Source organism: Osmerus eperlanus, chromosome 9, assembly GCF_963692335.1.
Source record: "Osmerus eperlanus chromosome 9, fOsmEpe2.1, whole genome shotgun sequence".
Lineage (NCBI taxonomy): Eukaryota > Metazoa > Chordata > Actinopteri > Osmeriformes > Osmeridae > Osmerus > Osmerus eperlanus.
Window position 1 is genome coordinate 17,887,340 of NC_085026.1, and position 26,867 is coordinate 17,914,206.

At 53.3% G+C, this 26,867-nt stretch overlaps 1 protein-coding gene across 1 annotated transcript in view; it reads right to left on the reverse strand.

The window, feature by feature from the left end:
• Positions 1-1,036: 1,036 nt before the first annotated feature.
• LOC134026686 (signal-induced proliferation-associated 1-like protein 1) overlaps positions 1,037-26,867 on the reverse strand; it is a 39,149-nt gene continuing 13,318 nt past the window's right edge. The window contains 22 exon segments of the mRNA XM_062469579.1: positions 1,037-2,831; positions 3,161-3,239; positions 3,865-3,982; positions 4,361-4,507; positions 4,888-5,086; positions 5,504-5,663; positions 6,923-7,123; positions 8,037-8,449; positions 8,527-8,585; positions 8,849-9,024; positions 9,194-9,379; positions 9,814-10,028; positions 10,031-10,082; positions 10,211-10,485; positions 11,842-12,381; positions 12,383-12,422; positions 17,087-17,244; positions 17,441-17,544; positions 18,766-18,940; positions 19,746-19,934; positions 21,252-21,382; positions 21,646-23,438. Of these exon segments, the coding sequence (XP_062325563.1) occupies positions 2,688-2,831; positions 3,161-3,239; positions 3,865-3,982; positions 4,361-4,507; positions 4,888-5,086; positions 5,504-5,663; positions 6,923-7,123; positions 8,037-8,449; positions 8,527-8,585; positions 8,849-9,024; positions 9,194-9,379; positions 9,814-10,028; positions 10,031-10,082; positions 10,211-10,485; positions 11,842-12,381; positions 12,383-12,422; positions 17,087-17,244; positions 17,441-17,544; positions 18,766-18,940; positions 19,746-19,934; positions 21,252-21,382; positions 21,646-23,164 (5,280 nt within the window). The 5' untranslated portion in view covers positions 23,165-23,438 and the 3' untranslated portion in view covers positions 1,037-2,687.

Below are 26,867 nucleotides of genomic sequence, written 5' to 3' on the forward strand. Positions count from 1 at the left end.
TAGTTTTAGACTATTATTCCTCACCATCTGTAGATGCTGAAGACTGACTAACTGGGTCTGTTCAAATCCCAGCTGTCGACAAGCTCTGGCTTCCTGCTCAATGAAGCCAAAACCCACATTGTTAGTGTCTGAGGGGGGTCTGATGTCCAGGGAGGAATTGGAGATTCTGTCTCATGTACCCTTGGTTTTCATGGTGTCATGGCATCAAGACTTTTTCAAGCCTGTCTTGGACTGTGCTATCAGGGGGAGGCATTCTCTGTTCCATATCGAACAGAAAATCAGCCTGGTCTTGAATCAAACAGACTGCATCAGTCAGAGGCGCCACGGAAATCTTTTATAGGCGTGGGTGGGCGGGGTTGGGGCACTGAAAACCTTGGGGTGGCACACCAAAATCAAAAACCGAAAAGGAATTTCAGGAGTTCTATTATGCTGTAGTAGTAGTATACTGTATAGGCTAGTTGAAAACTGTCATTATGAGAGTTAAGGAATGGCATACTGGTATACTTTGGTTTCTTATTTTACAATGAATGCTACTAATGATCTGAAATGTGTTATGGTGGTATGGCGGTGCGGTGGTTTGGTGGTTTGCAGTAAGACTGGGGGCTGTTTTTATCATTTCTTTTTTTTTATGCAGAGAAGGGAACTGGCGTTGGTTACGGTTTGGAATGAAAGAGAGAAAACAAGACAGAGTAACACGGCGGATATCGCTCATAAAAAAACAAAAATGTTTTTGGACGACGTAGTTAAGGCGGCAGGCGTGTTGCTTAGGCGCCTTAACTGCAAAGTGCTGCGGGAAACGCTGGTTAACATTTTTAGTAAGAAAGCAAGAAAAAATGACAATAAAATCCAGACGATATGCGACTCATGAGGGGGCAGTGATTATATCAGGGTGCCCCCCCTGGCATCACTAGCTATCATACCTGTAGACTCACCACCATGAACCACTTTGCTGATGTGAAAACCTACATGTCAGCACAACATTGAGTTCCAAACCTACACTTCCACGATTCCCATAAAACAAGATATGACAATTAGCTTTCAACAAAATATCTTTAATAGATATGAACATTTTTACACAGTCACAGCCCAAAGGAAACATGACCACATGTCGCAACACATGAAGGAAGGTGCAAACTGAGATGAGCATCATCTTTATATACAGGCTGTATACTGGGGGGATGACGTCCTAGGGGTGAGAAGGTGACAGTGAGGTCGTCATGGGCACATGTCACACCTGGATTACACAGCAGACTGTGTAGACACACCTCTCTCTCTGAGGCGTGGCCAGGCTGGTTTACAGGTGAGAACCTCTCTCTCTGAGGCCTGGCCAGGCTGGTTTACAGGTCAGCGGATCTCAGAGCACACGTGACAGAGGTCAGGATTTACGCTGCGTATTTACACGTCATCACACACAGTACCGATTTACTCTACAGAGAGTACAGTAGAAAAGGATCAAACATCTCTGGTTTGAGTTATCTGGGAACATGCTGCGGATCAAGACTGGGACACTGCCGTTACACGTCCTCACCACCAGGTGGCACTTGACTCATCTGGATCAGGCAGCACTGTGGCTATAACACCAACCTCCCAGCTAAAACAATAATAATAATAAATCTATTCAGACTAATTCTAAAACCGTAAACCTATGTTTTTCCAGTTTAACCCTTCGTCTTCCAGTAACACATTTCAGTTAGTCATTCCAAAGACTGCTGAATCCTTGCTGAGTAGTAGACAGTGCAGATACTGTCCTGTAATCTATTCTCACGCTCTTAGTAGGGAACACAGGATCAAACTAGACAGCCACAATGCAGCTTTTCAATTTAAATGCCCAAACAGACTTACATATTTACAAAATGCATCTTTAACTCGTCAAGCTTGTCTCTTGTAATTATGGCACTCTTGTTATGAAACTATTTTTACATGGCGGATTTCATTAGATAAGTACAAGTGGTTTCATCAGATAAGTGGTCTGTTCATCTGACACGTCTGGTCCAGTTGATTTCAGCGGTCAGCATCACAACGGTAACCTCCCCTCTGTGGACCTCAACTTCCCAAAAATGTCTTCTTCTTTTTTCAAAACATCAAATATAATCAATTTTCCTCATGTCATTCACTGCAATCTCAACAATTCACAATGATATTACTCTTTAGAAGCTGACATAATTTAACATGTCAAACTGTTCAGGATATTTACCAACAGACCTTTCAAACAGACCACCGTTTATGAACAGAACTGAAGATGAGTCCAGTAAGATGAGGTCAGGGTGGCCCCCCTTCAGGGAGGGTCAACACTGTCACTCATGCAGAAGCACCTCCAGTTCTGTCCACGGGTCCCACACTGCTCCTCTCTCCTCCCCCTCTCCTCCTCCTCCTCTCTCCTCCTCTCTCCTCCTCTCTCCTCCGTCTCTCACCTCTCTCCTACCTCTCTCCTCCTCCTCTCTCCTTCCTACCCCTCTCCTTCTCCTCTCTCCTTCCTATCTCCTCCCCCCTCAAATCCCTCTCACGGGAAGAAGGGACCATTTCAAAGAGCCGTAACGGACCGAGGATCAGTGTGTGTCCGCACTGGATCAGCCACACAGCGACTCCTCTCCAGGCAGGTGTTGAATTACAGAGTCAGTCTGCTGGTGTGCCAGTCCTGTGGTGCAGCTGTCTGGGGGGGCTGCACCAGCCTGGGAGGTGCTGGCTGGTCAGTTCATGTCGATGGTATTGAAGACCCACTCTGTGAACTTCTTGAGCTTGGCCGAGGCGCTGTAGGACTCCTCCTGCAGACGCAGGTTGTCCTCCCTCAGGCCCTCCACCTGCGCCTGCAGCGACGCCTTCGCCTCCGTCTCCTGGACACACACACACGCTTGTTTTTCTATCAAAGTTGGGCCCGACAAGGTCTTGTTTTTCATGTTTCACTATACCCCCCCCCCCCCCCCCCCCACACACACACACACACACTAAGCTGTAACATTCAAACACACTCACACAAAAAAATACATTCACACATGCTCTCACATTCCCACAGACAATTACACACACACGTACACACACACACTTTGAAATGTTCCAGCTCGTCTGACCTATCGCAGAGGAGAGGCCTACTGGGCTGACAGTAGGCCTCTCCTCTGATAGGTCAGCAGGACGTCGGCTGAACACATTTGGTCTTGTCTTTTACCTTCTTCAGGTCGTCCTGCAGCAGCTTGACCATGGACTCCAGCTGGCTCACCTTCCCCATCAGACAGGCCGGGATCTCACTGAGGAGGGGAGGAGGAGAGGAGGAGGATGAGGAGGAGGAGGGGAGGAGGATGAGAGGAAGAGAGGAGGGGTGGAGGAGGAGGAGGATGAGAGGAGGAGAGGAGGGGTGGAGGAGGAGGAGGGGGAGAGGAGGAGGAGGATGAGAGGAAGAGAGGAGGGGTGGAGGAGGAGGAGGATGAGAGGAGGAGGATGAGGAGGGGAGGAGGATGAGAGGAAGAGAGGAGGGGTGGAGGAGGAGGAGGAAGAGGAGGGGGCTTTATTACCAACCACAACCATCACCTCAACCCCATCTACAGACCAGTGGCGAAAATCTGCTATCAATTTGGGGGGGGGGGACAATTATATGATATTTTCTCAAGAGCAATTCCTGAGCGGGACACCAAAATTAGTTCTGTAACACATAGCCTACATTGTAATATTTTAAATGTATTTTATTAATATTATTTAAAAAAAAATATGTTTACAGTGATTTATTGGGGGGGGGGCAAATACAATTTTTCCCAGGATGGGGGGGTCGTGTCCCCCCTGTTCCCCCCGGGATTTCTGCCTATGCTCAGACCCAGGGGCTGTGTGTGTGTGTGTGAGTCCAGGCTGTGTGTGAGGGGGAGTGTGAGGCGGGCGTACCCAGGGGAGGGCTGGCGTTGTGGGGCCGTCTGAGGCTCAGCCTGCTGGGGGCTGGAGGCCACGCTCTCCCCTCTGGAGCTCCCGTCGCTAGCAGCTAGCAGACTCGCCTTCTGCTCATCTGGGAAACAAAAAACAGTACAACTTCACTATTTTACACTCTTTTGCATCTTGTTTCATTCATTTGTTTTTTCATTCATCTTATTTTTTATCTCGTTTTGCTTATTTTCTTAATTGCTGATCGGAGCCTCGTCTAAAGCAATTTGTCCAGATCTGAGAAATAAAACACTTTGAACTTTGACCTCAGTACAGAGCAACATGGAGTAGCACTGTCCTCTACTGGAGGGAGACAGAATATCATGTTGACCAGTGTGTCAATTCTATCATCCTACAATAAGTAATAGTAGTAATACCTAGATATAAATTCTAGAAATGCAGTAAGTTATCTTCAAAGCAGAGTATTCCTGAGGTGTTGTTGGAGGAGTCTGTGAGAGCTTACCCTCGAAGGCCTTGGCAGCCTCCACCAGGTTGGACCAGTTGAGGGCGGGGTCAGCGCCGGGGTCAGGCAGGGGCATGAGGACCTGCTCCTGCAGCTGTCTCCTCCTGCCCGGGTCAGAACCACAGCTGTCTGGGGTCGACAGGTCACCTGGGGGCCAACAGGAGACATGAACCAGGAGAAACATGAGACCAGAAGAGACATGAGACCAGGAGAGACATGAGACCAGGAGAGACAGGAGACCAGGAGAGACATGAGACCAGGAGAGACAGGAGACCAGGAGAGACATGAGACCAGGAGAGACAGGAGACCAGGAGAGACAGGAGAGACATGAGACCAGGAGAGACATGAGACCAGGAGAGACAGGAGACCAGGAGAGACAGGAGCATCATGAACCAGGAGACAAGAACACACAACATAGGAGACAAGCACAGACTCTATTCTTCCATTTGTCTGTCTCTTCCTGTCATCTTTACTGACGTGGTTCAACATGTCATTCCAGCACACACATTGTCCAGGCCGGTTCTCACCCAGGGACTTGTGTGAGGGGCGTCGAGGCTTGGCGTGGCGGGTGGTGGGGGAGCGGGGCAGGGTGGAGCTGCTGAACAGGGCGTCCCCGGGACACTCTCCGCTGGCGTAGGAGGGCTCCCGCTGACCACTGTAGATGCTCTCATCTGACACGGTCCTCTGGAGAGAGCGGCGACTGGTGGGGGGGACAGGGAACACAGGCTGGGGGAGGGAGAGAGAGAGGGAGAGGGAGGGAGAGAGAGAGAGAGAGCGAGAGGACGAAAGAGAAAGAGAAAGAGAAAGAGAAAGAGAGAGAGAGAGAGAGAGAGAGAGAGAGAGAGAGAGAGAGAGAGAGAGAGAGAGAGAGGGGGGGGGGGGGGGAAGGGAGTGACAGATATAGAGAGGAGATGCAGAGAGAGAGAGAGAGAAGAGAGAGAGAGAGAGAGAGAGAGAGACAGAGACAGAGAGAGACAGACAGACAGGGAAAGAAAGAGAGAGGGACCAATGTACAAAAAATACATATATCATCAGGAACAGAGAGTTGACATAGTTACACCACATATTGTATCCCACTGTGGTCTACAACAACACCCAGATGTGAAATGATGCCCTAGTGTCCGTGAGAGCGGCCAGTCTTACCTTGAGGTCGCTGGCGGTGGGTGGAGGGCTGTCCAGGGTGATGAGCCTCTTCAGGTCCTCCTCCAGGCTGGACTTGGTGCTGCGCTGGGGGGACTGGGACCCCCGCATGACGGCCCTCAGCTGGGGCTGCCCCCCCAGCAGGCCCTCGCTCTGGTGCCGTCTGGGGGGGAGGGACAGCGGGTCAGAACCACACGGGGCGTCCCGGCAGAGCGCCGGGTCAGTGTGTGTGCCCTGTCAGGCTGAGGCCTTACCCTCACAAACTGGGTTTGAATCCGTCCTTGGCCCTTTGCTGCCCCTCTCTGCCTCTCTCTGCCTCTCTCAGCCTCTCCTGTTACACTTCACTTTAAACTATCCAATACAGTCTAAATGTCTCAAGTCTAAATGTAGTCTAGTACTCGGTCACCACAGGGAGGAGCTGTTTCACAATGTTTCAAACGCAAACAGCAGCTCCCTGACTAACACAAGGAGGCAGTTCTGTGAGAAAGCATCAAAGGTTTACCTCCAGTGCCTCTATAAATAAACCAGAAAAGCTGCATGTGCCTCCACACAGGAGATCCTCTCACCACACCAAATACCTCAGCTCAACATTACCCACCTCACCACACCAAATACCTCAGCTCAACATTACCCACCTCACCACACCAAATACCTCAGCTCAACATTACCCACCTCACCACACCAAATACCTCAGCTCAACATTACCCACCTCACCACACCAAATACCTCAGCTCAACATTACCCACCTCACCACACCAAATACCTCAGCTCAACATTACCCACCTCACCACACCAAATACCTCAGCTCAACATTACCCACCTCACCACACCAAATACCTCAGCTCAACATTACCCACCTCACCACACCAAATACCTCAGCTCAACATTACCCACCTCACCACACCAAATACCTCAGCTCAACATTACCCACCTCACCACACCAAATACCTCAGCTCAACATTACCCACCTCACCACACCAAATACCTCAGCTCAACATTACCCACCTCACCACACCAAATACCTCAGCTCAACATTACCCACCTCACCACACCAAATACCTCAGCTCAACATTACCCACCTCACCACACCAAATACCTCAGCTCAACATTACCCACCTCACCACACCAAATACCTCAGCTCAACATTACCCACCTCACCACACCAAATACCTCAGCTCAACATTACCCACCTCACCACACCAAATACCTCAGCTCAACATTACCCACCTCACCACACCAAATACCTCAGCTCAACATTACCCACCTCACCACACCAAATACCTCAGCTCAACATTACCCACCTCACCACACCAAGTACCTCAGCTCAACATTACCCACTTATTTAAACAAAACAGGACCTGTATGCTACAAGAAATATTGGTAAGATAACACACACACAAACACCATTCTCTACATGCTTACTTGCGAGTGTTGCCAAAGTCCACAGAGTTGATGGTGCCTCCAGGCTTTCTCCAGCCGATGAGGAACTTGGAGGTGGTCCCGTGCCGGGGGTAGAAGCTCTTGGGCCCGGGGGTGGGGGAGGTGGGGGAGGGGTGAAGCTCCTCCAGGGAGGGGCTGCAGGCCTGGCCCAGAGGACTGCCTGAGTGTCTGGAGCTCAGCGTGCTGGAGAGAGGAGACAACCACATTGAGGATTTGTGTTTTTAAGATCAACACAGATGACACGTTATTTCTCACATGCCCATCCACCTGACTGTCCACGCCCCTCTCCCTCTCCTCTCTCTCTCCCCTCTCTCATCACTCTCTCTCTCCTCACTCTCTCTCTCTTCAATCTCTCTTCAATCTGTCTCTCTTCAATCTGTCTCTCTCCTAACAGTTTAACTTCTATTCTTTAAATAAAATAAAAAACCTGGTGAGAACTTCTCCCAGTGTCCTGTACACACGGGAGCATTAGGATTCAGGAAGCAGTAATAGGACACAGTGTCCTTGGACTTTTATGTCTAACTCTTTCAAACAATATTTCTCTACAGTTTGACATGAAAACCAGCTTCTCTTCATACAGGGGCATGTGTGTGTGTCTGTGTGTGTGTCTATAGGTGTGTGTGTGTACTATAACAAAGTGACTAGTGTGCTGGTGCAGAGTTATTTCAGGAGCACAGAGGAGAGGAGGGAAGTGTCTGCTAGCTCACAGGAAGGAGGCTTCAACAGTGCTGAGCTCTCACATTCAGCATTCCTGAGGTCTTCAAGAGCTTTCTTTGTGTTTATACTGACTCACACACACACACACACACACACAATAGTACAAAGACACACACAGGCACAGAGAGAAACAACAAGTAGAAAGAGACAGAAAGACACACACACACACACCCCAGACATACATACACATACACACACACAGCTTGTTCCCTTCTCTCCGCCAAACCCCAGAGCTCTTGAGTTTTCCATCCAGACAGTGGAGGACGTATCTGGGCCCCCCTGCCCCCCTGCCTCCCTGTCCCCCCTGCCTCCCTAGCGACCCCCCGACACAGGACAGGACGCAGCTGGCTCCGACAGAACCTTCTGGACAGAAACACACCTGGAGTGTGAAGCAGCATCGCTGAGGGTGTAGGAGCCGCTGTCCGGGGCGGGGGGGAAGGTCGGGGGGGTCTTGGAAGGGCTCTCGCTGCTTCCTGTGGGGGTGGGGGGGTCCGGGGTGTGGGGGGAGGTCTCCGGGGCCGAGGGGGGGTCCTGCCAGAGGACAGGGGGGCACTCCACCCCCCTCAGCCCCCCAGAGGAGGCCATGCTGCTGTCAGGGGCCCCGTACGAGGGAGCAGTGTCGATGCCGCTGTCTGTCGACGCCCCCTGCAGGTAGCCGTTCAGCTCCAAGTCTTGACGCACGCCGGCCCGGGAGCCCACCTCGTACCACTTCTCATCACTCTGGGCGGAGCTGGAGGCGTTGCTGGAGAGCGTGTTGCTGCTGGATTGGCTGGAGGAGTAAGGGGCGTCGGCCTATGGAAACACAGGATCGGTCAGCGCTGTTTCTATTGGGCGGTTGAGAGGGCTGTGAGGGATGCTGGCTGGCTCACCTTGGTGTTGTTGTTGGGAGACAGGTGGCCAGACACACATGCTCTGGAGACAGGGAGCTCTGAGGACAGACACTGCATGTTATTCATTCAGCTTTTATCTGAAGGGACGGATTCAAGTCTAGAGTACAGCAGAAGATCATGGATCAGATGGTTCCAACAGTGTTCCACACGGATCCACAGTCTCTGGACAGATCACACAAGAACACATGGGTACTGTAGTCTTCTAATCTATAGCTATCATATTCATACATGCTGTAGTCCTCTCTTCTCTACAGCTTTATCCTACATGCTGGACACTTCCTGGTTCTGCAGCTCCTCCTACCGTTAGCAGCTCGCTCTCCAGTCTGGCTAGGCCTCTCCCCCTCGCCCGCCCGGGGCCAACCAGGCGCTGAGCTGGGCCCGAGGGTGTGGCTGGGGGCGGGCTTCGCCCCGTTAAACCCCTCCCCCTGGGCACGGCGCTCTACGGACAGCGGGGAATGACGGCTGTTGTTGTTGAACCTGAATGAGAGGAAATAATCGTATAAATAATAGATCTAATAATAATAATACAACACAGGATGTAAGTTCCCTGTCCTGGTATCACTCCATTCCTCCAGTCATGATCATCCTCCTCATGAACAACTGAACGACTGTAATGGTGTGTGGATGGTAAAGGCAGCCCACCCTTCAGGCAATGTTTTTCTGTTTCCAGTGGCTGGAGGCCAGGGTTCCCCCAGACCCCCCAGACCCCCCCGAGCCCCTGGAGCCCAGGGTGTCACAGTAGGACATGCTGCTGTGGGAGGCAGGGTTGTGGGGAGAGCGCCCCATCACGATGGAGCAGGCCAGGGCGTAGTTATCTGACCCCGGAGAGTACCTGAGGGAGGGAGCACGCCCACGCCCACACACACACACGCACACACAGCAGAAAAACACAGCATAGTCAGTAGTTAGTTCAGTACACAGAGGAACAGCAATAAGCAGGTACAAAAGGCAGAATACTGTTCATGTGAAGTCTCCCTCCCCCTCTTATGTCTCTCTCCCTCCCTCCCCCTCTCATGTGTCCCCCCCCCTCTCATGTCTCTCTCCCTCCCTCCCCTCTCATGTCTCCCTTCCCTCTCATGTCTCTCTCCCTCCCCCTCCCACGTCTCCCTCCCCCCCCCTCTCACGTCTCTCTCCCTCCCCCTCCCACATCTCCCTCCCCCCTCTCTCACGTCTCTCTCCCTCCCCCTCCCACATCTCCCTCCCCCCCCCCCCTCTCATGTCTCCCTCCCCCTCCCTCTCATGTCTCCCTCCCCTCTCATGTCGGACCGTTTGGGGTTGAGCTGCCGTCCATCGCTGGACACCTGCGAGGGAGTGCTCTGTCCCCAGGTCTGCAGCGGGGGCCTTGACCAGGGTTCCCCCCAGGCCGGGGGGCCGCGCGTGGGGGCTGGAGGAGGTGCGGGGGCCACCTGCTGGTGGTGGTGGTGGTGGTGGTGTTGTTGTTCGTTGCTGCGGAAGGGGAACTTGAACTCGTAGGGCATGCCTCCTTGTGGTTCTTGTAGTCCACCAGGGGCATGTGGTAGAGCTCAGAGCAGCCTCTGAGGATGGGGAGACGAAGCACTACAGTTGACCACAGACATGTGACTGTGTGTGTGTGTGTGACTGTGTGTGTGTTTGTGTCGTGTGAGAGAGAGGCTTGTGTTCTCCCATGTGTGTGTGTGTGTACCTGCGGGGGGTGAGTCTTCGTGCGGGGGGATGATGACCCACCCTGACGGTCATAGATGTCCTCAGCAGGTCGATCATCTGCTCGTGGGACAGCGAAGCTACAGACACCTTACAGATGTCCACCAGCCGGCTGCCCTGGCGTAGCCCCGCCTGCCACGCGTAGCCGTACGGCTCCACCTCCGCCACGATGCCCTCGAAGTTGACGTGGAAGCCCAGCTGGCCCAGGCCGTTCCTGCGCAGGGTCATCTCCGTGGTCTGACTGCCCTTCGTCAGCAGCTGGGCGGGCGAGGGAGAGGTGGTGTTAGTCATGAGGGGAGAGAGAGCCGGGGCTCTGACACACACCGAGGAAGTGATGCGTCACAGACCAGTGTGGCTGGAGGAAGTGATGCGTCACAAACCAGTGTGGCTGGAGGAAGTGATGGGTCACAGACCAGTGTGGCTGGAGGAAGTGATGCGTGTGTGTGTGTTTGACTGAGTAGCTTCTTCTGCTGGGTTGATTAACAGCACAGATCTTTAGATCTGCTGAAAATCTCATTATGAAAATCACATTCATCTATTAGATGGGATTAAGGAGAGACAACAGAGATGATGTTTGCTGTTAAATCTTTACAGACTGTGTCATCGGCTGGGGAGAGGGACACATGGTCAGAACACAGGGTGTCCCCTGCAGACACTAAATCTGTGAGCAAATATAACCTTCCATTAACAGAGGTTAAGCAGGCAGTGTTTACCACAGCCAACGCCCTTCCACTGAGCCCTGCACTACCTGGGTAAGGTAAGGAGAGAGGGCCGTGCACACGCACACACGCACACACACACACACACCCCTTCAAGCTCCCACAACTGAGGCAGTGTATTTTACTGCAGCTCTGACACACCCTAAGATTAACACCATAAAAGGGCAGATATACACACATACAAACTTGAGTAAAGTACACACACTTCCAACTAACCCTAATCACACAGGCTTGAGAGGGAACAAAACAAGCTCAGCGGGATGACTCAAGCAATCTCACAAAGATCCCTTCAACAGCTCCTCTCAATCTGGCAGTCACCTCGCTACTGTGGCGTGTAGTGTGCTATAATCAGAGAGGAGAAGCGTTCAGGAGATCCGCTCCAGACTGGACTACATAATTATCCACATGTTGACAACTGAACTCCTCAAAACAACTGGAGCTCCAACTCAGTGACCTGGGAGGATTTTCTGTCCCGTGTCACAGTCTGACAGACACGCTGCACAGCCAGAGGCTGGCAGGAGGTCATTAAGGGTGGCGTGGGAGAGATCAGGGGTGTTGTGCTGGTAGCAGATGGCCTCTAGAACACTGACAGACTCTCAGGACACAACATCACTAGCATTCACCAGCCAAATGCTGGGAAAACATGCCTTTTCAGTTTCAAGTTGTATTGTCAGGTGCACAGAACAACACAAGGTCAGACTGGGCACTGAAATTCTTGGGACAAGACAATGCAAGAGGCTAGTAGATTTTCCACACTCATTAGCCCTAAAACTATGATATCTACTGAGTGGCTGGTCAAATGTGAATGTTCACTAGCCATTTGGAAGGTGGATAAAAGTGGACCCTGCAGATGCTAGAGGACCAGAGAGCGACATGACGGAGGACCCTCACTGACCTCCAGACGCCTGACCACCTCCCCGAAGTCCTCTGTGTTGTTGTTGATGGAGCGCAGCGACACGCTCTCCCCGCGCTCGTAGTACACCTTCATGGAGGCGGGGCTGCCCGACGACCAGCCAATCACGTCGCGCGTGGCACAGTTGAACACCACCGCCTTGGCTTCCTGGTCCAGCAGGATGAGGAAGTCGTTAGAGATGGCCAGCAGACACTCCCGCTCCGCCCCGGCCACCTGGTCCTCGGCGTGGACGGGCCATGTGACCGCCCCTAGGCTGCGGAGCTCCGCCCCGCTGTAGGGACGCAGCCTCTCGCGACGTTTGTGCGCCAGCGATATGAAGGGGAACTTCCCCACGGGCTCCACCGGCGTGCTGGTCACATGACGCTCCGCCAGGTCCCTCAGGTACTCCTGCCGCGTGCGCGTCGCCATGGCGCCGAACTTCTCCGACTTGTGGGCGGCGTTCTCCGCGTTGACGACCTTGGCCAGCAGGAAGTCCCGGAACACGGTGGACTTGGGGAAGGTCACTCCCTTGGGGAGGGGGGGGGCCGAACGAGGGCACGTCCTGGGAACGAGTGACAGCCACACTGGAGGAGAGGAAGAGAGGGGGCAGGGAGAGAGGAAGAGAGGGGGCAGGGAGAGAGGAAGAGAGGGGGCAGGGAGGAAGAGAGGGGGAGGGAGGAAGAGAGGGGGGAGGGAGGAAGAGAGGGGGGAGAGAGGAAGAGGGGGGGGGAGAGAGGAAGAGAGGGGGCAGGGAGAGAGGAAGAGAGGGGGCAGGGAGAGAGGAAGAGAGGGGGCAGGGAGAGAGGAAGAGAGGGGGCAGGGAGAGAGGAAGAGAGGGGGGAGGGAGAGAGGAAGAGAGGGGGGGGGGAGGAAGAGAGGGGGGAGGGAGAGAGGAAGAGGGGGGGGGGAGAGAGGAAGAGAGGGGGCAGGGAGAGAGGAAGAGAGGGGGGAGGGAGGAAGAGAGGGGGGAGGGAGAGAGGAAGAGAGGGGGGAGGGAGGAAGAGAGGGGGGGGGAGGGAGGAAGAGAGGGGGGAGGGAGAGAGGAAGAGAGGGGGCAGGGAGAGAGGAAGAGAGGGGGGAGGGAGGAAGAGAGGGGGCAGGGAGAGAGGAAGAGAGGGGGGAGGGAGAGAGGAAGAGAGGGGGGAGGGAGAGAGGAAGAGAGGGGGGAGGGAGGAAGAGAGGGGGGGAGAGAGGAAGAGAGGGGGCAGGGAGAAGAGGGGAGGAGGAGAGATGTGAGAGAGAAATAGAGAGTCAAAAGAGAGAGAAGAGAGAAAGGAAGAAACAGAGGGAGATGGAAGAGAGGGAGGGTGAAGGAAGGAAAGAGAGGACATTGATAAGAATGCTAATGCATAATACTGAAGATACATAAATGTACAGGAACACAGTGACACAGAGTCAAGTGCAAACAACTGAGTCACTTTAAAAATCTCCAACAATGTGTCTGTATTAACGAAAACTACAAATTAATAGATTTCTGGGAACCGCGCCTCTGGGGTAGAAGGCTGTTTCCCCCGGATTATTGTTTCTGCTGCCTCCCTTCAGTTCCCAGATAAAGGCGGGGGTGAGGAGGCCTGGGGCCGGGCTCTCCTCAAGTTACCTCCATACTGCTCCCTCTATTCAACCTCCGCTGTAGTCAAACAATGGCCGACCTACTGTTGTGTTCCTATCAATTAGTCCAAAGCTGGCAAGCATTGCCTCAGCAGTGTTGTTCACCACAGGGCTTCTCACGAACTCCGCAGCACTGACAGCATATCAGCGCTAGGGTAACATGCAACAAAGAGGCTATCCTCAACTTGGGCGAGATACAAAGCTTCCAGATCCATACTAACCTCCAAAACACACCGGACGCGTCTGCGGCGCGATTCAGAAGCGTCCCAGACGCGAGCTTGCAAGCAGCTTCGCAAGAGATAGAACATCTATTTTTGCCGGAGGTCGCATCCAAGCGGGGGCATGTTCCATAAAGCGAGTTTACAAAATAAACGGGAAAGTAACTGACATGCCTGGCTTAAATTCGCTTTATGGAACATGCCCCCGGTCACTTCAAAACAAAAACACCGTGTGCATTAAAACACAGTGCAGACTCCAAATCGTAATTCACTACATCGGTGAAAGGAGGCCTGAACTCGAAGGATTTTACATAATGGACGACAAGAGATTCATCTTAGAAGTTGAGCAACACTAGTTGTTTGAAACCACAAATCCACAAATAGCCTACACACATTAGTATCTCACAAACTCGCCAACACTGCTGCCTCGCAGCTGCTCTTCTGAAATGCTGTAAATACAACAAAACCTGCTCGCGTAGCAGCCGTAACGCGCCGCAGACGCGTCCGGTGTGAACAGGGGATAACACGTTAGTATCAGAGCTAACCGGGGTTTTGACACGAAGCTTGCCGATACACACTGACAACTCAGCATCTATGCTAATGCATTGGGGATGATATACCGTGCGGATATACAGTGAACCAAGGACGTAGCCATGGAGTCAACATTGGGGGGGACGAATTACATTTTTCAAGATAATTTCGGACAGCATGCGTGGTTGCCTGTCGTAGCGTAGGACATTTATATATATTTTTTTATATCAATATATTGGGGGGGACATATTGACCAGATTTGAATATTGGGGGGGGGGGGGGGGGGGAGATGTGTCTCATAATATATATTATGATTACGGCCTTGCAGTGAAGCATGATAGAACTCTAGTGTAGTCCAGGCAGACAGACAGGCAGACAGACAGGCAAGCTGACAAAAAGGCAGGCAGGCAGGCAGGGTTGAGTGGGTTGATGACCTGGGCCTGACAAGGTTCAGTCCATTGCACAGATAACACCCAGGCAGTGCATGCAGCCATGATATTCTGCCCATGCCTGACTGAGCAGACATAGAAATATACCTTCAGCCCAGCTGACAGAGTCCATCTGAAGCCATGCCACTCTCAGGAGTGCTAGCTGGCTAGCAAGCTCTGCATAGTTGTCCTGAACAAAGCTTTGCTAGTTATGCAACAAGGCTGGTGGTGACCCATGTGCGTCTAGGGTGGAAACCATAGGGTTGGTACTAGGCTGGACCCTGGCCAACTACTGCAAAATCACTGAGGGGTTAAGGATCCCTGTTTCATTATTTCCACCATTCAATCCGCAAGAATCTCTGTTGAACAAGCCAAGGGAGGAGACTCCTAAAAAACCTTCAACAACACATGAAAGGCTGTGATTGTCGATTACTCTGAATAAAACTTCAACAACAATTCAAACAGAAACAATAAACCAAAGAAACTTGTTGCAACTTGAGAATACTGAATCGTGTCTCGTTAAAGAAATCTTGCCAAATGACATCTATGTGCTCACACAGTGGGCATGTGATCAGATTAAACGCCCCAGGGATTACGGACACAGATAACATCTTCCTCCCTCGGGACATAAACACACACACACACACACACACACCCTACCTTAACTCTGCCAATTCCCTCCGAATTCCTACACCAGAGATCCACTTGAACTCACCCGGTCTGTGTGAGCTACAGTGCTCCTTCTAGCTACCCAGGCTCTGTTAGACCATTTCTGTTTGCTCCTTCTCAATGGAAGGCATCCTACATCCCTGTGGTTGTCACGCAGAATCTCCAGAGACAGCGGGGGCTGGGGTCCATTAGATCCAGAAAGCGAGGCCGGGGGCTGGGGCTGGAGCCGGGAGGAGCTCTGGGTGGAGCAGAGTACAGCGTTCCTCCTCCCAGCTTCAGGCTCTGCCAGCTCTCATCTCCATTTCAGAAGGGAAAACCAGGCCAACCAGCTCCTCTCCCGTCTCGTCTTCCTGCACACTCTCCTCCTCCCCCGACAAACACACTGCAAATCCCACTAAAAAGGTCCACTTGGAAAATTCCAAGTCCAAAAAGGGCATACGATTCTTCACAGCACTGAGGGGGGTGGAATGAGAGAGAGAGAGAGAGAGACAGAGGGGCTGGACAGGGGGAGAGGATCTCAATATAAACGAGCCCAAACTTGGGTGATGAGGCTAGGGTGCTGAGAGGGAGAGAACAGGGATGACTGTTCCTCTGGAGACTGAGAGCTGTGAGAGCCTCTGCTCTGCAGCCCTGACGCTCTCTCTCCCGCTCCCTCGCTCACTCGCTCGCTCGCTTGTCCGGAAAGCGGGACCTTGATGCGCGTGGCGCTAACTCCTTCAGATCGCTATGGCTCCCCTGCCCCCAGGCAGACTGGCAGGCAGGGGGGTGGCGTGCGTACTGAGAGTGTGTGTGTTTATGTGTGAGTGTTTGTGTGCGTGTTTGTGAGTGTGTGCGTGTCAGCAAGCGAGGGGGTGAGATTGTGGGCAGCAGAGGAGGAGAAAGCTACTGAGATGCCCGATCATGAGCAAGAGACTGCTGGAGGAGCTGGCATTCTGCAAGGAGGGGTCTGGCTCCCTAGTCAACCATAATCCAACCAAACACACACACACACACACACAGCCTCCAGAACGCTGGGCCAGTCGTTACGCAACAAGCTTTTATGTGGCTTTCTGTGCATTCAAGTGGTTCTACTTCCTCTGAGCGGTAGCTACCTGGCTGTGGTTCTCACAGCAGGGGGCCTGTGTCTGGCCCCCTGCCCAGGGCTGGGACAAAGCCCTCCTGCGGTCGAACAGTGGTCAGATAGCGTGCCTCATCTTCAGAGAAGGGGAATGTGGGCAGTGATGACCAAAAAAAACTACAAATCCCAAGTAGTGACATAACAATGGCTTAACATTCCTTGGGAGTATGAATGTGGGTAAGGGGGGGAGCAGGGGTCGTAGGTAGAGGGGGGATGTGGTCTGGGGCTGGGGATGAGGGTTGTATTGTTTAGCCTTTTTTATGTATGCCATTAATAGTTGTCTGTTTTCTGGTCTTAATGCAGAATTTAATTGTCCTTTGGGAACATACATGAATGAACGAGTGAGTGTGTGGTTGAGCCGTGCATCCCGAGAGCGTCCCGAGAGCGTCCCGAGAGCGTCCCGAGAGCGTCCCTCCCCAGAGCGTCCCTCCCCAGAGCGTCCCTCCCCAGAGCGTCCCTCCCCAGAGCGTCCCGAGAGCGTCCCTCCCCAGAGCGTCCCGAGAGCGTCCCGAGAGCGTCCCTCCCCAGAGCGTCCCTCCCCAGAGCGTCCCTCCCCAGAACGTCCCCAGAGCGTCCCTCCCCAGAACGTCCCCAGAGCGTCCCTCCCCAGAGCGTCCCTCCCCAGAGCGTCCCTCCCCAGAACGTCCCCAGAGCGTCCCTCCCCAGAGCGTCCCCACCTGTATCCTGTGTGGTCAGAGCAGGGGTCGTGCACACGCACGATGACGAACACGTGCTGGAAGTGTGAGCGGATGGTCCGGGGGGTGAAGGGGTGTGCGCCCGGCTCCTGGAACACGATGGTCACAATGTCGTTCCCGATGTGGCGTTTCCTCAGCAGCTGATCGCCGTGGAGACACATTACACACAAAGTCACATGACCGTACCACTAAAAAACACAGCAGTCATGGTGGTTTCTCATGTGTGCTGTGCTATGGTGGACTGCTTTGGCAAGATTGTTTAGCCTGAACATTCATGCCAATGAAGCAACTGCACTGGTGCAGTTCCAGCGCTAACAAGCTCTTCCTGGTCAGTACCTGTTGTTTGTTGTTGGGGGTGTAGGGCAGCATGGTTGAAACGTGGAACATGATCTCGTAGTCTCTGAACGTGGTGTACAGAGAGTGGGTGCCAGTGGAGTCCGCTGTGGGGGGAACAGAAACAGATCAGCCCTCCTGTCCTGCAGCACAGCCCTCCTGTCCTGCAGCACAGCCCTCCTGTCCTGCAGCACAGCCCTCCTGTGCTGCAGCACAGCCCTCCTGTACTGCAGCACAGCCCTCCTGTACTGCAGCACAGCCCTCCTGTCCTGCCGCACAGCCCTCCTGTACTGCAGCACAGCCCTCCTGTCCTGTAGCACAGCCCTCCTGTCCTGCAGCACAGCCCTCCTGTCCTGTAGCACAGCCCTCCTGTCCTGCAGCACAGCCCTCCTGTCCTGCAGCACAGCCCTCCTGTACTGCAGCACAGCCCTCCTGTCCTGCAGCACAGCCCTCCTGTCCTGTAGCACAGCCCTCCTGTGCTGCAGCACAGCCCTCCTGTACTGCAGCACAGCCCTCCTGTCCTGCCGCACAGCCCTCCTGTACTGCAGCACAGCCCTCCTGTACTGCAGCACGCCCTTCTGCCCGCTCTCCTCCCCACAGACAAGATCCTGTTACACAAACACCCCCAGCCACTATATGAGATACTGCACCCTGATCAATGTCTGGATAGAGTGGCAGGAAAACTATTCAATATTCCAGTTGTGTCAGATGCTCTGAGGAGACACTACAGTTGTTGGTGAGAAAAACACATGACTCTTCAGGTCACATGACTCTTCAGGTCACATGACACTTCAGGTAACCTTCAGCAGACAGGATGTACAGTCCCGCACCTGAACCAGCCTCATGCAAAGCTATACGTGTGAGAACCAATAGGACCTCAATGCACGGCTTTGACAAAACATGAACCTTTTTTGTGTCGGGTTGTGTGTGGAAAAAGGTTCCAAAAGGTTGACAAAATATTTTTGAAAAAAGGTTTCTGAAAAAGGTTTCTCCTTTCACTGTGTGTGAAAAAAAAAGTAAAAAAAAAAAAAAATTGAAAAAAAGTTTTGAAACAACTTGAACCTCTTATGTCGGGTGGGAAAAAAGAGTTTAGAAAATAACGTTTTGAAAGGTTGAAAATGTTTTGAAAAAAAAAAGTTTCTAAAAACTTTGTGTCGTTAGAAAGTGCATTCAGTACCTCAACTTTTACCAGTCTTTTAAAAAATGAATTTCTGTACTTCTACTTGAGTTAAGGATGTGTGTACTTTTGCCATCTCTGCTTGTGGGTGAGATACAACAAATTGGGAGCAGAAACTAGAAACTCCTGCTGGGACTGTGTGAGGACGTACTCTTTGTGTCCAGCTGGGCGCGGTACTTGGTGAAGCCCTTGAGACGGACCTTATCCCCCAGTAGGTCCAGGAACTCCTCCAGCGCGGGGCCGGCAGACTCGTTGTTGTACATCTCTTCCTCACTGCTCTGCCCCGCCCTGCAGTATAGAACCCCCACCTTCACCTGGAAGCTGAGCTGGGGGGAGGGAAGGGTGGAGGGGAGGAGAGGAGAGGCAGGGGGGAGGACAGAGGGAGGGAAGGGTGGAGGGGAGGAGAGGCAGGGGGGAGGACAGAGGGAGGGAAGGGTGGAGGGGAGGAGAGGCAGGGGGGAGGACAGAGGGAGGGAAGGGTGGAGGGGAGGAGAGGAGAGGCAGGGGGGAGGACAGAGGGAGGGAAGGGTGGAGGGGAGGAGAGGAGAGGCAGGGGGGAGGACAGAGGGAGGGAAGGGTGGAGGGGAGGAGAGGAGAGGCAGGGTGGAGGACAGAGGGAGGGAAGGGTGGAGGGGAGGAGAGGAGAGGCAGGGGGGAGGACAGAGGGAGGGAAGGGTGGATATGGGGGGGGGGGGGAAGGAGGTGGGGAGGAGAGAGAAACAGAAAGAAAAAAATGCAGATGTAATCAAATAACTATGAACCAGTTTAGACCAGCTTTACCAGTCCCTATAACAGTGCCGGTCAAAGGGCCGTTGCCACGGGGCAGAATAACAGAAAGAGCAGATCCATGACTCTGCTTTGGGAGCAATTCTCGTTTTCTTTGCATAAGGTCAGACAAACAAACCTGCAGTAGGTTCCGGAGCAGGAATGTAAACATACAGGTGGCTGAGCGGTTAGGGAATCGGGCTAGTAATCCAAAGGTTGCCAGTTCGATTCCCGGTCATGCCAACTGACGTTGTGTCCTTGGGCAAGGCACTTCACCCTACTTGCCTCGGGGGAATGTCCCTGTACTTACTGTAAGTCGCTCTGGATAAGAGTGTCTGCTAAATGACTAAATGTAAATGTAAATACCCCCTGTTCGTCCAGCTTCATCAGCTGCTCAGTGACCTTGGGCGTGTTGAGGGCCAGGCGGAGGCATGGCAGGTCCAGTTCCGGCAGCAGGAAGTCCAGCACCTCCTTTAGAGGCAGCCCCCGGGCGGTGCCATGCTTGGAGGATGAGGGAACAGCATCCTCCAGGATAGACCCCCGCAGAGTGGTCAGCTGGAGGGAGGGAGAGATTGTGAGAGGGAGCGAGAGAGAGGGAGAGAGAGATGGAGAGAGGGAGGGAGAGACGGAGAGGGAGGGAGGGAAATGAGGAATGGAAGAGGGGTGGATGGAGTGAAGATGGGAGAGTAGGAGAGCAGATAAAGGAAAGAATAGAGAGAGAAGGAGGGAGGGAGGGAAAGAAAGAATGAAAAACAGAGGCAAATAAGTATAGGGAGAGGCGGAGGAGACGGAATGCGCCGGAGGAATTCCTGTTGTTCTCTGAACTTGTAATATTTCTCCCCGAAACAAAGATGGAACACAGAGATAAGAACACAGGAGCATGTCTGCCCACAACACCACACATCCCCTCCAGAACACAGGAGCATGTCTGCCCACAACACCACACATCCCCTCCAGAACTCAGGAGAGAAGCCTCACCGACTCCTCCAAAACCAACCTGACACAGAACTACGGATGGGCAGCTAACAATCAAACTTTGGCTTGTGGTAAACAGAAAGCAGAGCGGAGGGGGGGGGGGGACCAGTGAAGCCTGCTGCGTACACAGAGTCCTCATTGTGCTCTGCTCCACCAGTGAACTCAATCACTTCGCTATCATATGCAGCTGGAGAGGGGGAGACTGTCTCTCCCTCACCCCAGGAGCAAGCCCTGACAATGGGACAGTGTTCTCCAGGTTGGGGGGCCAGGAGGTCCTGGGGGTATTTTGGGTTGGTTTGGAGGTTCTAATGAGGAATCTCTCTCACACACACACACACACACACACACCTGTCCACCAGCCGAGGGAAACACCCTGAACACCATCCGTAAACACCTCAGGGCAGGTGGATCACAACTCAGATTTCGTAAAAGACTGGACCACGACCAAAAGACTCGGAACTTAACCGGAAAGCAAACCAAAACCACAAATACAAATGGCACTTTGATCACAGGGAGATTTTCAAGGAGATCTGCACATTCTCTGCGGTGGCTGTGAAGTCGTGCAGCACAGACAGGGTGAAAACGAGAGCGCCTCCAATAACTTCTCTACACATCGCTGATGTGAGGTGACAACTGAAGGGCCCTGGGGAAGTTACATAACGCCGGCACAGGACGTTTCACCTCCAGCTAGTCCTGCTCATCTCTGCCTAGCAGAGACACAACTGATCCACACACATCATCAACCTGACAGGGTGCACGAGAGACACAGCGGAGATCAATTTGTCATATTTGTGTTTGGTGAGATACGAGGAGGGGGGGGTCACTGAAAGCTTGTGATGTGGCCAGGCAGGGCAGCTGATTACAGGACAGACGTGAGCGGTGCGCGGCCTCAATCACCTCGCTGGTCCTGAAGATGATGCGGTAGTTATACTGCTGGGCGAGTTCCTTCTCGTCCTCCAGCTTCTCTCGCCGTATGCTGACCGCCACCGGGCCCAGAGCCTCGTCCAGGCCAAAGTAGTTCCAGTGCTCTGGGAGGAGAGAGGAGAGGGAACACTCCAATGAACACAGACCCTCGACTGTAGAACCACACACTTCTGATCCTCCATCTTCTGCTGTGCTGCTATATGGACTACTTGTATGTCGTTTTGGGATAACATTTATAAAATGTAAATACAACTAGCTATTGTGCCCTCCTCTGCAAACATCCGATACTTCAGGACAGACCGGATGATTGACATGTTTGACATTTGAGAAGGCTGCATGCTGCTGTAAGCTTTGGACCACACCTCACCTCTCAGGTAGAATAACTTCCTGTAGTAGTAGGCTCCCAGGTCCACGTGCTCCACCAGGTAGTGCTTCCCCTTGTCACTGAGGGCGTTGGGGGTGTCCCTGGGTCCCTCCAGCACAGCCACCCCAGCGTTGCTGCAGTGCGAGCTGGGGGATGTCTCATACAGGCCCCCCTCCCCTGCCCCCAGGGTCCCAGAGCCCCCTGCACCCCCACCACCGGCCACCCTAGAGGGCCCCGCCCCACCCCCAGCCCCCACCTTGCGCCTTCCGCTGCCATCGGCTCCTATCTCGTTGCGGAAGCAGGGGCAGCTTAGCAGCATCTCGTTGCTCTGTTCGTCCCCCGGGTCCAGGCCAGGGCTGTCCCTGGCGTGCAGGTCCTCCTGGCTGCCACCAGGGGAGCTGTAGGCCAGGCTGTGGGTGGAGGAGAGCGTGGAGGTGGTGGAGGCGGCCGCGGCAGCAGACGCCCCCGTGGTCGTGTTCTTGGACCTTCGTCCCGCCATCTGCCGACTCTGCAGGACTTCGTTCAGGTCAAAGAGCATGCTCTGGACGTCGTAGTGGGCGAAGCCCTTCTGGCACAGCCAGGGTTTGAAGGGGGGGTCTTCCACATTGGATTTGGAGTCCTCCACGTCAGAGCCGCCCTTGGGGGAATCGGACTCCCCGCGCACGCTACGGAGCTTCCTGAAGATGGACTCGCCCCCCGTCTCCGACTTGGAGCGTCTCTTGGGGTGCTTGTCCCTGTCCTTGGCCTTGCCGCTGGGCTGGGGGCTGTCTGAGGCCTCCTCCTGCGTCTCTACGGAGGCCTGCTTGTGTCCTGCGGTCAGCAGGGCCTCCAGCCTCTCGGGTGCAGGGCTGCGTTGGTCCCCCTGGTCTCCCTGGACGCCCTGGTACCCCTTCAGCATCTCAAAGAAGCTCTCGCCCGAGGCACCCTGCTGGTCGATGGAGGAAGTGCTGCCGTACTCCCGGTGGAGAGGGGACCACTTGGTGGCTCCTGAGGGCCCCCCTGAGGGCCCCCCTGAGGGGCCCCCTGAGGGGCCCCAGTCCTCGCCACTGTCCCCGCCTCCACCCTCCAGCTCGCTGATGGTGATGTCGCTGTTGCTGCGCTGGCGGATGCGACGGTGGGTCCTCTGGGCGGAGCCTGGGTGGTTGCCGGGTGCCAGGTAGCGGTTGTCGGGGGCGTGGCTGCTGGCGTTCTGCATCCTGCTCCTCAGCGTGTTGCTGATGTTGCGCAACATGAAGGAGTCCTGGGGGCTGATCACGTGACCTAGCTTGGCGTGGCTCTGCACGCTCACGGGCATGCCCGGGGCGTCCGCCTCCATGGCGACGGGCCAAAGAGCCCCGAGGTCCTTCCTCGGGGGCCATTCTGCGACACGTGCTCGGACCCCCATCTTGGGGACCCCCACGGCGCCTAGGGGGGCGGGGCCGTCCAGGCGGGATGGGGGCAGCAGGCCTCCGTTGGCCAGGCGGAGGTGGCGAGTGTAGAACTCGTCACTGGCAGGGACCGATCCGCCCACGGACTGCTCCATGGGCCACTGCAGGCTGGGCTTGGGGCCGGCGCCAGGGGCACGTCACCTGGGCACTCAGGCGGGCATGGCTGCCTCCAGGGCTGGACGGCTGGAGGCTAGGCCCTGTGAGCATGGGGGCCTGGTGGCCCTACACGGAGAGGGGGAGGCCGACAGGAGGGAGGAGGAGAAACCAGGCTTCCTCTGCGGCGGTCAGGCCTGCATGCTGCTCTGAGGACCGGAGGGCATCATCTGACTCGCTCTGCTGGGACGTCTGACCGGGGTTGCTGTTACAGCCCTGAAACACACAACAGGAAGAAGGTTAGATTTGAAGAAAGAACATAAGCGTTAGTATCCATCGATGTGGACACCAAGACAGGTCCACGTGACACATAACTTTCCCTGGAAATGAGTGGAAAGGGTTGAGGAACCTAAGCTTAGCGAGTGGTCCTTAATAATGAACATGCTGAAATCAAACCCCTGTGGTCTGGGTTTGTAGAGCAGGGCTACCTGAGTCTGCTGTCCGGGTCGTGCCCACGCATCCACCTCTCCTGCTCCCAGCATGCAGAGTGGCACAGCGGAAAGAACTGAGTCGAATAACTTTACTCTCTCTTCCAGGCCTGAAGGTAAAGGGAATGTTCTGCTTGTTTAATCATCTGACTGTTCTGCAGCCATTTCCAACCCCACCCTCACTCTCTCTCTCTCTCTCTCTCTCTCTCTCTCTCTCTCTCTCTCCGCCTCTCCCGGCTTCATCCCCAGCCCTTGATAAAAGTTTTGTTTTTGTTCTTCGGGCATGTGCTCAATTAGATACGGCTCTCTTTCTTTCTTGTCCTTCTCTCTCCCTCTCTTCATATTGAGGGGCTTTCTGAGGATGTACTCTCCTGTTCCATCAGGAGGGGATTTGTGACGGCCAGAGGCAGATAGCTAGCTGTAAAAACGTCCAGCGCAGCCTCACAAGCGTTCAGACATCTCTATTCAGCTCGATTGAAAGGAGGGATTTCTGGGTTTCACAAACCTGGCTGGAGAGATGCATTTTGGGTGTGAGTGTTCCGCCCCTCAAGGCTTTCTGAGTCAGTAAAAAGTCACTGACATGTTCAGTTTCAGATAAGGGGGCTACTTTTCAAAGCAATTTCAACATAAGCATCTTGGGACAACTTGAAAGCTCAGACAAATCTAAAACGAGTTTAATCTTTTTTTTTTTACCTGAGCCAAACTATATCTTCATCACAATAGCAACAGAATCCTGAAGTAGATTTTGCAGGTAATTCGATAAACCAATTAGAGGTTGACTGATGTAATAACTCCCCTTACAGATTCAGTGTTAGAGAAATCAGGAGTTTTCGATTTGTCAATGAATTCTGCAGTTACTGATCAATAATCTGTTTAGTCAGAGCCAGCAGGCAGCTTTCCTGTCGCCTTGAGATCGCCATGATGTTCCTCCACACGTTAGGATAGCCAGGCTCGGCCAACCACATCGCAGAGAGGACGTTTACTGGATCAAACAAGGCGAGCTCACATCAAAAAGGCTCGGACGAGGGCTCACTGAGGTTCTTCTCACTGGAACATCCAGAGACACTGACGGAGCTGTTGGTTCCTCCCAGTCAGTCAGCCCTGATGCCAGTATTGGGATCCCATTATCCACTGGCTGTCAGCTCAGTGATTGGCCTACATAACTCAACAGCACACAGGCCGACACACCCACACTCTGCTGGTGCCCACGGGAAAACAGACTTTGTTAATTGATCTACCTGATCATTGTACAAATAACGTTGAATGTGTGTCTAATCCTGTTATTGAAAAACTAATCTGCATAGAAAGATGAATGAAAAGGAAACCTGAGGCAGAAAATTCCCCAAATAATGTCGGAAAGCAGTCCTGTTCAACCACACAGCTAAGTCAGGAATTACAAATATGGTGACTGCCTGAACTTCGCCAAAACATCAGGCAAAGAGAGAATCAATGTTGTCTTGTGTTTCCCCAGGATAATCATGACAAAGAAGTCCCCTTGAGCTTGATAATCACCACACGGCAGAGCCTCCAACACGGCAGATCTCATCAGCCTCGTCTCCCATTGAGCCCCGAACCCTCGAGGATCTGACAGAGCCAGTCTAAACGCTAGTGGGATTAATCAGAGATAATTCCCTCTTTTCATAAATAAACTAAACTGGACTTCCAACTGTTTCTATTTACTTTCAATCAAACCCCAATGCTGCTGTTGCTCAAAATTTGAATTGCGTTTGTTTTTCGTGCCAGAAAGGCAGCTCTGACCCACTTTTAGACGTTCTTCAAAATCATCACAAATCATCATACTGCAGCATCTAAAATCTTATACTTAAAACGTATACAAATTTACTTGCTGTCAGATTAGACTGGCGTGAATGTGGAGTGTGTGATGTGTGTGTGGTGTGAGAAACAGAGAAAATATGCTGTGTGCCCATTTCCTTACATCCTCTCAGAATTGTGTGTGTTGTGTGTGTGTGTGTGTTGTGTGTGTGTGTTGTGTGTGTGTGTTGTGCATAATTTTAATTCTGGGAAGGTTCCTGAGTAATCTCTGAATGACACACACAAGTCTCACCCACAAGAGCTCAGGTCTACGGTCTGAGTCATGTGTCAGGGGATAAAAGGTTAACTTCCTATAACTGAGCCTATAGCCTTTAGCCTTTAGCTGTTCTCCAGGGGAGATGAGAGATGAGCCAGAGAGAGAGGGAGAAGCGAGGAAGAGAGACAAAGAAAAAGAGAGAGAAAAAGAGAGAGAGAGAGGTGTGTTGATGTCATCCTGCCCCTAGGGAGATGCTGTAATGGTAACGATGTTGTTTTAGTCCCGTCACCAGGGCCCTGGTTGCACCTGGGGCCCTGGTTGCACCTGGGGCCCTGCCCTCAGTTGCAACCCAGGTGAAGGACTTGGTCACACACACACACACACTGTTACAGAACACAACCGCATCAAAGCCACTGAGTTTGCGGACAGTGGTAACGCAGGATGAAACAGATATGAATGATGTAAGTTTTCTAAAACTGGTGCCCGGCTTCATAGTGTAAGGCTTCTGTAAGCGCTTAGTAATGAGAAACAAAGAGCTCTCATTTTAAAAGCTCTAGAAAATAAATGACTATAGCCATATATAATTAGTCAAGTTCTCTTGAGGCACAGTAAGATTTGCCATAAGTACTTACTCTAGGACTACAATTCCCAAAACACACTGGGACTACAACTCCCAGAACACACTGGGAGGCACACTTGTGCTAGCAGGCCTGTGCTGCTCTGGGTCCAAGGTCCGTCGCTGGGAGAGAATAAACAACATGCCCGGGCGATGCCAAGCAGCTCCCCTGGGTGTCCCCTGAAGAGACGGGCCACGGCAGGCAGACTGCTCTGGGAGCCCCAACACAGCAGAGCGTCCGTGCGGCCCTGCAGCTCTGCGGCCCTGCAGCCCGGTCATCACCTCTCCTGATGCTGCCTGGCTGAGTGGCTGTCTGTCTCAGGACGGCTCTTAAAGAGCCATCACTCAGGCCCAGCAGCCTTCCCTGTCCCCCCTGAGGGCTCTCAGGCCCAGCAGCCTTCCCTGTCCCCCCTGAGGGCTCTCAGGCCCAGCAGCCTTCCCTGTCCCCCCTGAGGGCTCTCAGGCCCAGCAGCCTTCCCTGTCCCCCCTGAGGGCTCTCAGGCCCAGCAGCCTTCCCTGTCCCCCCTGAGGGCTCTCAGGCCCAGCAGCCTTCCCTGTCCCCCCTGAGGGCT